The sequence below is a fragment of the Phaethon aethereus genome (assembly GCF_964289735.1).
Source record: "Phaethon aethereus genome assembly, chromosome: 30".
Taxonomy (NCBI): Eukaryota; Metazoa; Chordata; class Aves; order Phaethontiformes; family Phaethontidae; genus Phaethon; species Phaethon aethereus.
Window position 1 is genome coordinate 373,625 of NC_138606.1, and position 13,558 is coordinate 387,182.

At 50.0% G+C, this 13,558-nt stretch overlaps 1 protein-coding gene across 1 annotated transcript; it reads right to left on the bottom strand.

The window, feature by feature from the left end:
• Window positions 1-4,460: 4,460 nt before the first annotated feature.
• Window positions 4,461-8,173, bottom strand: LOC309414616 (ciliary microtubule associated protein 1A-like; the record flags this gene model as incomplete). Its single annotated transcript, XM_082011973.1, has 7 exons — window positions 4,461-4,553; window positions 5,343-5,483; window positions 5,915-6,036; window positions 6,380-6,481; window positions 6,709-6,909; window positions 7,942-8,067; window positions 8,155-8,173. 7 exons carry the CDS (start codon window positions 8,171-8,173, stop codon window positions 4,461-4,463), a joined length of 804 nt encoding a protein of 267 aa, XP_081868099.1.
• Window positions 8,174-13,558: the final 5,385 nt, after the last annotated feature.

Consider the following 13,558-nt stretch of genomic DNA (forward strand, 5'->3'; position numbering starts at 1 on the left):
GAACCAAAAGAGACACCATTTCGATAGGATGCTGAATTGAAAACCACGCTACATGCATGACATCAACTTTGCACATTATCGTAAACTATGTTGAGGGAAAACAACACAGGCATGACTGTCCTTTCAAACACGCATGCTAGTGTACTTTTACTACACCACATTCAGCACCCATAACGTGCCTTTGGACAGACCCGGAGTCTCGCTCCAGTCTAGGCCTTCAATTCACGACTGATGTTGAACAGTCATATTCACCTACTCAGCCTCCTATCAAACTGTCTCCTCACATTTATAGCACTAGTCCCTACCTAATCAAAAACATAGGGCAACAGCAAGAGCTATTCGACCCGTCGTGGTCTCTCAGACAAATAGAACTGTCAGTGCAGGTTGATATCTCCGCAACTAAACCTACCTGCTCAACAGTCATGAATACATCTTACACAGGATGGTTTGCATGGTTGCGTGGACGAACCCTCACCTCTCCAAAATGATCAAGGAGGGAGGTGACTGGTATCGTCAGAACAGGACTGGCAGTATTGAATAGCACAGATGCTGAAGTCATAGTGAACAACTTAACTGTGACTACCCATGACCTAAACAAATTAGAACACCCATTTACAATCACCTTTATTGGCATTAGGAGCAAATCAATGGCTCCTATCAATCGTTCTACCTCATTGGGAATAAATGGAAGAAAACAATCATCAGTTAATTATAAATTCCCTTGGAGCCACTCAGAGCAACACCTCTCTTGCCTTGAGTTGTATCTGAGAACTAATGGATGGAGTCTGTAGTAGGAGCTATTTATTAGAGAAGGAGACGGAGGAACCTTACCCGCTGAAATTCGAAAGTAATCTGGGATAATGAAACCAAATTTGAAACGGAATTCCCATCTTGGTGGCATCTAATTAATTTCAGCTATGACTCCAGCGACAGTAAAGCCACAGCTTTTGTTTTGACAATACGCAATGCTTTGGTATACACCATATACCCAATCATTGCGTTGGAAATCATCATGGAACTGTACTCTATCCGTTAGGGCATAGGATATGGGCCCAACAAAATGGAAACAAATGGCAAACTGTTGATGTTGATGCATGTGTGGTCGGGGAACAACAGGGATTTATCTGTGAAAGTAATGCCATCAAGGCTCAAGACATTTGTCTTGATACTGGGAAAAATGTTTGTCATTTCGAAGTACACGCCAGTGAAACCCCTGAAAACTGTGCTAGTGTATGTTGTAAATGGATGTGCTTGTGTAAGAACCCTTTGTGATTCTATATTTGCAGACGACACCACTGTGAAGACAAGCAGCCACTCAAATATTTGTGTTTGCATCTTTACCAAAATTATGGGATGCGACTTTAATTTTTCAGCTCCTGTCACATCAGTTGCTACAGTCTGACTATATATCGTGTCAGGACTTGCTGCCTAGCCGTGTTGGGATGAATCTCACATTGGTGAGAAACGGTTACAACATGATGACCTGAGCCAACTGCTAGAACGCATCTGAAACAATGGACACAACACTCTGATCACTGTTCACTACGATGCAGCAGCAGTACACTGTGTCTTGGAAAGAGTGAAGAAAGAAGGGGAACATCAGTGGTGGGACACTTTATTTGCATGGCCTCCAACAGCAACGGAATTCTGAACCGGATCCCATCGTAATTCCATTGACTCTTGTTATACTATGTTTATTTTCAAACATTGTTCTATACATCATAACTTGGCGAATGGCACACCAAGTTATGTTAGCGCAAAAACCCGCTCGCGTATATAACATTGTTTAACCCCATCTACTGAAATCTTTATTGCTTACAAAGGTTAATCTAACACAAAAATCTCCCCTTAAATTAAAATTGGACTATAATATTACTCTGCTTATAGGCACAGAGGCAAGAGGCGACCACACCGCCACTCTGTGAGGAGGGGATGGATTGACTTTAGTCACGGGGTGGATTGTGGTGGTGCATTCCCCCCCGCAACCTCGCCTTGCACCTGGGCCACTATACAACCTGAGAAATTCAGTTGCCTGGCAAGCCTTGGCCATTGAACAAAGAGTTTGGTGGTTGAGGCGGAGAATGGCATTGTTCTTTTGTATCAGGAAGGCAGATGCCTGACCAGGGTGAGGAAGAAGAACAGGACTAACTAATTAGGTCCTGACAACCCTGGAACGACCGGTACCAGTGCTACTGGAGACTTGAGAAATCCCCTGTCTGGGTTGTGGCCAGGATGGAAATTCACTGATGCCTGAAGTCAATCATCTCCCGACCCTATAAACAGTGGTCCCAAGTGAGGCCCTTTGAGCTCTCCGGGACCACAGCGGGCTGCGACCAGCACCTCTGAGTGGGACGCCTCTCTGAGCTCATGAACCTAAGAGTTCATGGTAAGTTTGGAGGACTCTTGCCAAAGACTGGCATGGGGCCGGGGCTGAAACCCCTACTCCTTGAGGCTCAACCCTTGCCCGCTGAGAAATGCAAAAACATTCAACGTGAGTATTTCACTGGACTCGAGGGGAGTTTCTAACAGGTACCTTTGTATCTCTCTTGTTCGCTCTCTCTTTTCTTTGTATCTCTTTCTATGTCTCTATCACTATCTCTGCGCCTCAGTGTCTGTGTGTGCATGCGTAATTAGAGAATCTCAGTAAGTTTTCAGTTGTGACATTGCTAAGCTTTATTAGGAAATTGACACACTAACTGGAGTCTATTTCCCTGACTCTGTGGATATCATTCCTCCCGATCTATGCATAAATCATTCCAGCCTCATTGTACTTTGGTTTCTCTTTGTATCCTTTTTCCATGTTGAATAAGTAATAGAGTGGTCCTCGCCATCAAATTCTGTTAAGTTGCGCTTTTTCCAAATTTATGTTAAAATCATTTGATTCCTAATATATTTGTTGATGATCCTTTAAGAGGCCTAAACCGCTCATTCACGACAAATTGGCGTAGTTGGCCGGATGGCAAGTAGTATCACTGATTACTTGCAAAAGCATGGAATAAGTCCAAGTCCCATATTCTCAGAAGAATGGGCACGTGAGAACTGGCATAATTAGGAAGCCGTGGAAAAACAGTTGAAGGACTCCGGAGGTCACCTAAAAGATGGAAAAGGGATTATTTGCTTGGTGGATTGCAGGTAGGGCAGCAATTCCACCCTAAGTAAAATGGAACAATTGCAGTTGCCCCAATCTTGAAAAGAATTACCACAGATAATGGGTACTCTAGGATATTGGAGAAGACATGTACCTGGATTTTCTCTCATTGCCTGACCCCTGTAGTCACTTTTATGGATTTCTCCTGCACCATAAGTAACGGGGTAACCCGTTCAGCCCTTCCCACCAAAACTTTTATTTTACTGGAGAAACTTAAACTTCTTTGATGGCAGCAACGACAGCATGCTCTCTACCCAGCCTTGCTTTCCCTCTTAATGGAGACGAGCATGATCCCTCAGATTTGGACACTAAATTTTTGGGACCATGCATTACTAGATTATACAGGAAGTGTTAAAATCTGACCAAGAGACAAGGCAAACCTCAACCTTGCTACTGTAGTCATGCATGGAAACGAGGCATATCTAAACAGTGATTGGAGATGGGAGACACTGGATAATCAGAATATTGAAACAGGTACTTTTTCCATGTTGAGTAAGTGATAGAGTGGACCTTGCCATCGAAATCTGTTAAGGTGCACGTCTTCTAAATGTATATTAAAATCATTTCCTTTCTACTATCTTTGCTGGTGATTATATACATGTCCTAAACCACTAATTCATGACAACTAATCCTTAAAAATCAGGGGGAAATCTTTTTGGCGTCACTACTTATCAAGAGAGGAGGACTATCCCCCCGCAAGGAACGGGGTAGAGGCCCCCTCACTGGAGGCTTTCAAGCTGCGGCTGGCCGGGTGCTAGATCATCACCTCTAGGCTTCCTTTGCCACGCAAGGCTGGACGAGATGACCTGCGTGGGCCCCTTCCAACCTGGGCTGTTGCACGACCCTATGATGATTGCCTTTTCAGGCTGGGATTACTGGTGCTTTCTCCTTAACTGTCTGTGTTTTGGGGACTCGCCTGTGGCAGGAGGTCCCGCAGAGCGGCTGTGTTTCTGGCCACCCCCTGGAGACAAGCCACCCGCGTGCACTGAAAAGGGGGGTGCCGAGCTGGGCTGTGTCCTTGGGGCCAAGGTGGTGCCTGCGGGACGCTCGGCCGTGGGGCGAGAGCGTGTAGGGCGGGGCGTGACTGCTTTCACGGGGCAGTGTTTAGCTCCGGTCAGGTGAAACGGTGCTGTCAGAGCCCTGTGCCTTGCTTACGCTGTCGATCTCAGTGCTCTCCCCTCGTCCTCATCTTGCAGTGTTCTGGCTGAGGCACAGACATGAAATGGAGAGAGCCAGTCGCCCTCACTCACGCGCAGCCCTCTCCCTGCAGCGGAAGGTGAACAGACCAGATCTTTGGGGGTAAGTTTTTTTATTAGACTCCTATGGGAGGGAGTAGAGGAGTTGTGTAGAGGGAATGTCGGAGTCCAAAAGTGGGCGCAGGTGCCTGGGGCTTGATCAGCGTCACCTGGAAGGGGAAAAGTGAGAAGGAAAAACGGTGAGGGTGGTGCCGCATTCTCAGGGAGCCTTGTCTTCAGTGAAGGCCGTCTATTGATGTTCGTGCATTTGGGGTTTGTCGTGCACTGCTGCGTGCACGCCTGGGCACTTTCAGCGAAGCCCCGCCTGTCCCGGTGGCAGGCTTGTTGGAAACCTCCTGTGTGATCAGGGCGTTTCTAATGGCGTGCTGCTGTTACTGGCTGGCATTTCTCCCCTTTTGGGGGAGGAATGGAAAGGCAAAAGAGAAAGAGTTTAGGGGTGGGTAAAATGCATCCCTCGAGTGGTTTTAGAAGGCCACTCAAAGAAAAGATCCTATGTTTGACGCAGGCGGAGTGACATTTGCAAGGTGGCGGCTGGAGCTGAGCTGGAACTGGACCTTGCTCCAAGTGCAGAGGTCTTGTAGCTCCAGCCAGACTTTGCCAGATGCCCCTGCCCTCCCAGCTGAGCCCCGAGTGCATGAGAAGGGTCCGCTCTTGGGCCTGCATGTCCCTTGTGCGGCGGTGTGTCCGGCTGAAGGCCTTGTGATGTGCGAGTGCGTATCAGCGCTGGATGGCTGAGCTAGTGGGGAGGCGATGTGAGATGTGTTCTTTGGCCTCCCTCTGCTCGGCTTTGGGCCAAGGCAAGGGAGCGGGCCTGCTGTCCTGCGGTTTGTCGCTGCAATAAGGTGGTCCTGAATTCTCCGAAGCCGCGTCAGAAGGGGGAGATGCTTAAGGGCTGGCTGTTGCAAAGCAGAGGAGGGGAGGCGGGCAGGCTGCCTTACCTTTCCCAGGCAGTAGTCTGCCGGCCCCGGCTTCACTGTTTTGTCGGCTCCGAGTCGACTGTTGGTTCCCATCGTGTACATGGGAGCCCTTTTCTTGTAGACGTCCAGCTCCACCTTGGGGAACGCAGCAGGACCGGGCGTCTGTAAAGAGAGGCGGGGAGGTGGCTCGATGCAAACGGCAAGCGTTGATTCTTGCCGGGTGCCCAGGCGGGCTGCGCTAGGTGAGCTGGCTGGCCAGAGAAGTGGCGTGAGAGGCGTGGAGCGATGGGAACATGGGCGCCTCCTGTTCCCCGGCAAAGAGGCAGGTTTCGCAGAGATGAAGGGAGATTCCCACTCGTGCCGGTGAGCTTTGCCCAACCACGAGGGTTAGTGTTGGAAAGCGAGGGACTGCAGGTGTCGGTGTCGCTGTTAGCAGCAGGAGAGCCAGGGGACCCGTGGCTTCTTGGGTGTTGCTGCTGCTGCAGGGAAGCGTGCATTCCGCGAGGCTGCAGCAGGCCGCGGAGCCCTACTGCCCTGAGGAGAGCAGCTGAGCTTCAGCTGCTGCCGTGAGAGGGCAGAGAAGCGTAGCTCACCTTGGAGAGGTCTTCAGCAAAGCCATTGTGCTTACTCTTCCCTTTCATGGAGTAGCACGGGCTGGCGTGGGTGTAGGCTGTGTTGGGTCCCACCAGCCTAGGCAGGGTGTAGGTGCCAGGACCTGCAAGGGCAATGGGAAGCGAGCGCGTGTGAGTCCTGCGGGGAGAGGAGCAGCGCCTGGGTGGGAGAGAAGCAGCGTGCCAAGCCTGCTGCGAGGAGCAGGAAGGATGTCTTGCCCCTCGTCCCAGGGTCCCTGTCTTCTGTTGCACTTGGCACGTGTCGGCATCTCCAAACCAGAGTTGCCGGTTCTTCTGTGGGATGAGAGAAGTTGGTGCTCTGGGACGCCAAGCAAGCCTTTCCTGCGGCGTCGGCTTTTCCCGAGGCCTGTTGAAAAAGCTGTCCAGCACATTTTCCCTGGAGGACGTGCATGCTGCAAGTGAGTGCATTGCCCTGGGTTCCCTTACCTGGAGGTTGGTCAGTTTTGACGGCCTTGTGCCGGAAGGCCATGGACTGCGCCGGCGCGCTTTTGTAGAGGTGTTTGTTGGCCTTGTCGGTAGAGTAGTCGCCTAGGGCAGAGGAGGAGCAGAGAGAAGCAGTGAAACGGGGCTCCTGTCCTCAGGCCAAAAAGGGAAGGTCGGGAGGAGGTGCTCAGCCTCGTTTGTTTTCTGCCTGGAAACCTCTGAAGCCCTTTCAGGGCGTGAGCTGATGGCGTTGTAGCCTGGTAGCACAGGGCAAGAGGAAGGCGTGCGTGCTCGTCTTGCCCGAAGGAAGGGCTGGCCGAAACGGTACTCACTTGGTCCAGGGGTGATCTCGGTCTTTATCTTGGGAAGTCCGCAGATGTGCTGTGCTGGAGCCACGTACTTCCCGTTCCTGGTGATGGAGGGCTGGACGTAGTAGCGAGGACCCGGAGAGCAGCTGTCTGCGACGGGAGGTTTGGCCCCTGCAAACGTGTACGCAGGGGCTTTGCTTTTGGTGGGGCTGTGAGCCAGGTAGCCTAGGAAGAAAAGCCTGTGACAGGACACCTGCTTGCCACTGCGTATTTAAAGCTAGTTTCTAAGAGGAGTAGCTGGAGTTGCTGGCCTCAAGCAATTCCCTTCCACTGTTTCCTCCAGGAGCGATAGCAGCGGGTCATAGAGTGCCTTGTAGCGCAGCAGAGTGAACGTGTAGGCACAGGCGGTTTTGCAAACACGTTGCTAACTAATCTTGAAAAGAAAGTGGACCTCCAGCCAGCGGAGCTCTTGTAAGGAAAGCAGTAAAAAAAAAAAACAAAGGCCCGAAAACCAGACAAAAAGTCCACTGACGTCCAGCAACAACAGTGTAGGCGCTGTGCAATTAATCAGACTCTGCCCCAAACGCTCTTGTCATGATGTATTAACCCCCCAAAGAGCTGCGGAACTAAATTAGTGCAAAGGTAAAGATCGCTTCTGTGAGTTTGCTTTTCTGGAGCAGAAGAAGTAATGGAGGGGAGAGGCCAAAGATGTAGGCGAGGGAGGAGGAGGAAAGAGGAGGAGGAGGTGGGAGCAACAAGTTCACAGCGAAGATACAAGACGAGCTTCGTCCTGCGCGTGCCTTTGCGCAGTGTCGCATGCGAGGGAAGTAGCCGGTGAGTCCTGCCTGTAGCTGTCTGCAGAGCGACCTCCCGGGATGCTAAATAGCAAGACGAATCCCGGCTTATCCCCAGCAGAGCCGAGGAGGGACGTTTCCAAACTCGAGGCGGGGGGCGGGGTGGTGCGCTTGTCCTGAACGTTGAACAGGCAAAGCGCAGAGCCTGTGTGTGGCAGCGGCGGTTGCACACCCAGGGCTTAGGGTGCGCCTAAGGCCACCTCTGCACTCAGCAGAGTCAGGCAGCTCTTTTCTGGGGCTTTTCCATGAGCAGCGTGAGCCTTCCTCTGGCAGGCCTGTGTCCTTGCTGCAGCTGAGAGCATGGAGGCGTGGAGCAAAGGGGGACGGCGCTGTGGCTGCTTGTCCCCTGGAGGCAGTGGATGTGGTGCCCCCCTCCCGTGCCCCCTCGCGACGGTGGTTTTACCTGTTGTCCCGGGGATTGAGTACTTGGGTCCCGGGCTTGTGAACTGGGCGGTGATGAGGCCGCGTGGGCGATGAGGTCTCCAGGTGCCCACCCAGGCTCCATCCATGTTGGAGGCAGCTCCAAAGCCTACGGCAAGAGCAGGAGATTTGCTGAGGGGCTTCCCTGAGAGAGGCCCGGAGTGAAGCCCCCCCGGGAGGAGCAGCAACGCTTCACCTTTCTCGGCCTTGGCCATCGGACCGAGGGCGGATGAGCTTGTCGGCTGCTGCAGCTCTCGGTCGCAGAGCGCGGCGAGGGTGAGGGCAGGCAGCGATCGGTCAAGAGAGGTTGTGGTGCCAGCTGCCGGGTGGCCTTGGGGAGAGGCCTTGGTTCGTCACAGAGACGCACTGTGATGTCATACGGGCTCCTGGTGCCTGTCATAGGTGCTGCTGCATCATGCGGCTGATGTGGAGCTGTGGTCTGCAAACATTTTTGATCACGAATCCCCACAAGAAAAAAAAATGGTTGAGCAGGCCGCCCCAGCAGATGTGATTTATTTGTCAGTTCTGGACATGTGCTGCTGTCTTCGTGTCCTCAGTACATTCTAAACCATGCACAAAGAGAGCAATGAAAGGGGGAAGAAATGCAGGAAGAAGTGTTTCATTTTTAGCCTAGAACTGGTTGTTAGTGGTACCTAACGCCTCTTTGCTCTCATGGAGAAGAGCAATGGGCTCGAATATGCTTCGGTGTTTTTTTTTTTAAAAATCGTGGTATAAGGTGGTGGAATCTCAGCATAATGCTTGGTGGCCCAGCAGCAGGCCTCTGAATCGCTAAGTCCACTTTCTTAGCATCCTCGGCTTTCATGGCTGTCGTAGCCGAGAAGGAGACCTAGGCAAGACCTGTAGATCCACCACGTGGAAGAAGGACATCGTTGGCTGTGCCTACTAAGCCAGCGTCCATGCCCATGGCAAGAGGTCATGCAGCCCCATGCCCCAAATAGGAATAGGCAGAGGCTTTTGCTGACGTTGGGCCAGGAGGTTTCCATCTTCCCTGATGTCAATCAGTTGTTCTTGCAAACTGGTCGGGAGGTGTTGCATTGTGATCGTCCTTAGGTGTGGGCCTGTGAGCTCTGTGGATATCTGCTCCACTGTGCAGCTCCATGGGCTGCAGAGGGACAGCCTGCCTCACCATGGTCTTCACCACCGGCTGCAGGGGAATCTCTGCTCCGGTGCCTGGAGCACCTTCTCCCCCTTGTCCCTCACTGACCTTGGCGTCTTCAAAGTTGTTTTCACATATTCTCACTCCTCTCTCCAGCTGCAAATGACGCGTGCCTTTTTTTTCCCCCTTATTATATATGTTATCACGGAATCACTAACACCTTTGCTGACTGGCTTGGCCTTGGCCAGCAGTGGGTCCATCTTAGAGCTGGCTGGCACTGGCTCCATCGGACACAGGGGAGGCTTCTAGCAACTTCTCACAGAAGCCACCCCTGCAACTCCCAAGCGCTACCAAAGCCTTGCCACGCAAACCCAGTACACTGGAGTCCAGACAGACACACATTTTGGGAAAGGCCCTTCTCGCAGGCCCTCTCTCCGCAGGCCCAGTGTCCCGGCTGGCTGAGCAGGGGCTGCGGGGGTCAGCGGGCGCAGGGCGTCTCTGTGAGGAGAGGCCCGGCCTGCCCCTGCTGCCCGGCAACAGCCACGCCATTGGCCACGGCTGAGCGAATCAGGGGAGTCGGTGTTGGCCTGTCACAGCCAGACTGGGGAGGGGGGCTGAGGGGCCTGAGGAGAAATGGATGAGAGATGGGCTGGGGGCAGCCAGGGCGAAGGGGGACCAGGGATGGGGATGAGGATAGGGATAGGGATAGGGATGGGGATAGGGATGGGGATGGGAATAGGGATAGGGATGGGGATAAGTATGGGGATGGGGATAGGTTGTATTCAGTTGATCCTTACTTGCTGGCTGGGTAGGGAAACTGTACATTAATTTAATCGTTTGTGTATAGGCAGGGCATTGATAATGTTCCTGTGTAGGTACCAGGTATGTGGATGGCTGGTTTTCTGCATATTTGTGACTGAACTTTCATGTTTGGTTTTTTTTTAATAAGGAAAATCTTGTTAGGTACTCCCAAGGATGAAAGAAATGCGAAGAACTGACGAAGAAAGAGGTGCCAGTCAGGACGGAGTGCAGGTTAGTGCTGGTTTTAAATGTTCTCAACTGTGTTCTAGCCAAAAGCCCTGTCTGAAACAACTGAAATGAGCTGAAGCCCTGGGTAATTTTCATCCCTGCACAGTCCTGTATCGCTACAGACATTATGAGCCGTAATCATGAACTCTGGGCCTCTGCTGTAGTGAGGTCAAAGCAGGTATTCAGGAAGAAAAGGAGGGGTTCTCCAAAACGCTTGTGAGAGAGAAGGCAACAGCTGTCTGCAGACAGGTAGGTATATGAAGAAAGGGGCAGTGTCACTCAGCACGAGGAACAGTGATGTGCGTAGAGCCGTAGCGTGACAGCTTTGATGGCCTTGAGCAGCACAGCAGGAATTTTCAGCAGCAAGGCCGGGTGTGAACAGCTCCTGCCAAGCGTGGAGATGGGCAGGGGAGAGGACAGTGCTGCTCCTGTTGGTGTGTAGCAGGGGACAGTCGGTGGAAGCTGCTCTCAGGACACGTAATTAAGCGCTGTCATCTTGATACTGAAACAAAGGCATGAGACAATGAAAAGGTTTTTAACATGCATAATCAATCAAATGTGACTTTCCATAGAATTTTCTCCTCTAAGGATTGTGTAAGATAAGTGTACCGTGGAAGACTTGTTTTATCCTGTGGTTAATCTTCACCACACGACTGACAAGAACCAGCACAAGGTTGAGATAAGGAAAAGACAGTTGGAAGGGACCAGTGAGAACACAGTTCATCTAAAGGACAGATGAGTTAAGAGGGCTAAGTTCCCTAAATGACCACCAGAGACCACCAGGAGACCACCGACTCATTTAACAGCGCTTGCGTTAAGGACACTTGAATATTTGAATCGTTTCCCGGAAAACTTATGACTATGCAAATGATCATAATGAATATGAATGTGTGTACTCTATATAGTTCGGATGCTGGTAACACGAGTCACGCATGTGAGGTGGAGATATCCCCCATGCATCCGGCGCTGTAATAAAGATGTCGACTTAATAACTCTTTGATGCTATTAAGTTTTAATTTCTTAAGTTTGGATTTCTTTAAATCATTTGGCGACCCAGATTGGACATCCTGTGTTCGGCTGCGGGACTCTCTTGGGTACCCCCGGAGATGTTTTCCAGAGAGACTCCCGTTCTCAGTCCGATCACTGTGGGAACAAAGACCCTCTGGTAAGAAGACACCTTTAAATCTTGAAGAAGATGATTGATCGCATTGGGGACTGTCCGTAAGACGTGAAGCAATTCGCGCAGGTCGGCATATACCAGGTGGCTAGCAACCTTACAGGTATACACTTGGGGGACTTCTGTCCCATTTGGCAGGGGATTAAAATCCCCATTTGGAGGAGCTGCATCCCCTTTTGGTAGGGGATTAAATCCCCCATTTGGAGGGGCTGCGTCCCCGTTGGGAGATCTGGTTACCTGTTATCTGACTTTTGGCTAATGCATTTCGCGTATTGATTATTGGTTTGTCATTTATCGGATTTTGGTTATTAACGGCAAAATTTGCATCAGATATGGGAGCATCACAGAGTAGCCGAATTCTAAAGAAAAGTCCATTGGGATGTGTTTTACAGCATTGGAAAGATCTGGGGGGAGTGCTGGGAAGTGTCACTGGAAAAACTTTAATTAAGTATTGTAATCAGTGGTGGCCTCTCTCTAAATTATGTGATGGAGAAAAATGGCCCTTTGACGGGACATTAATACATTATTACAGCTAATGTTGTTCCTTCGGAGAGAGGGAAAATGGGATGAAGTGGTTTATGCAGATATGTTTTTCACTCTGCAAAATCACCCTGAATGGCAGAAAGATTGTGGAATCAATTTAGCACCCCAGGACCCTATGGTCCTGGTGATAGAAAAAGACAAAAATAAGCAAAATGGGAAGCAAAAAGATGTTGCTCGGCTTGTAGCATTGGACAAAGATATTTAAAGGTTGGTTCACAGAATGAGAGATTAGAGGATTGTTTGACCCTGATTGGGAGGATGTGGATGCAATGTTGGTAGAGAAATTGCTGGAGACTGCTTGGCAAGTGTATCGGAATATAGAGATAGTCAGAAAGAGAGAGAGAGGAATGGGCAAAACAATTGCCAGTGCTACAGCGGCTGCTTTGCGCACCGCAGGGGGCCAGCTAGTCTCTCGGATCCCACCAGGAAACAACACGAATGGGAGGAGAGGAGCCATGAGAAGTAGCGTAACTGCCCCATGTCGGGGAAATCAACCCCTCCCAACAGATCAGTGTGCTTATTGTAAGCAAAGGGACTTCTTAGAACAATTGAATGCTGAAATAGGATTTAGAGATGGAGAAATTGAATTTAAAATACCAGACAAGAACCACATTGAAATTTTAAGTTTGGCTCTTACTGACCCCCAAACTGGGAGGAGGAAACTATACAAGAAATAAAAGGCCAGGTATACCTGGGAGTATGGGCCTCGGGAATACCTGGAAAGGTTAGAAATGCAGAATTGGTTGTTGTTAAACTCAAAAGAGGGAGCACGACCTGTTAGGGAAAAGCAATATCCCCTAAAAGGGGAAGATAGGGAAGGAATAAAAGGGATAATAAGTGACTTTTTACAGTTCAGGTTATTGGTACAATGTGAATCTGAATATAATACTCCTATCTTGCCGGGGGGGGGGGGGGGAAGCAGACAGACAGGAAACGTTACCATTTAGTGCAAGATTTAAGAGACATAAATAATGTAGCTGAGGACTTACATCCTGTGGTGGCGAATCCATATACGCTACTGACTAGGTTAAAAGAAACTCAAAACTGATTTACCGTTTTGGATCTAAAGGATGCCTTTTTCTGTTTACCGCTTGCCAAAGAGAGCCAGAAAATTTTTGCATTTGAATGGGAGGATCCTGATACTGGGAGAAGAACCCAGTTAACTTGGTCAGTGTTACCGCAAGGGTTCAAAAATAGCCCGACAATTTTTGGGAACCAATTAGCTCGGGAGCTTGAAGGATGGAATCCACCATCTCCAAATGGGACATTGTTAAAATAGGTAGATGATTTATTAGTTGCTACGACAACTAAAGCTGAATTTCCTGCGACTGGGCAGTTACAGAATATCTCAGCAGAAAGCCCAGTTGATCCAGACACAGGTAACCTACCTTGGATACAGGATTTCAAAAGGACAATGAGAACTAGGGACAGAATGAAAGGAAGACGTCCGCCGGACACCAAAGCCAACGGCAATAAAAGAATTGTGGACCTTCCTCGAGAGGACAGGTTGGTGCAGATTACGGATTTATAGTTACTGGATATTGGTGAAACTCTTGTATGATTTGTTGAAAGGAAGCCCTTCACTGTTAGCTTGGACTGGAGAAGCAAAAAGAGCCTTTAAACTATTAAAAGCTGAAGTAATGAGAGCACCAGCCCTCAGACTTCCTGATGTGTCCAAACCGTTTTGGCTCTTTTCACATGAAAAACAAGGCATTGCTCTGGGCATATTGGCAG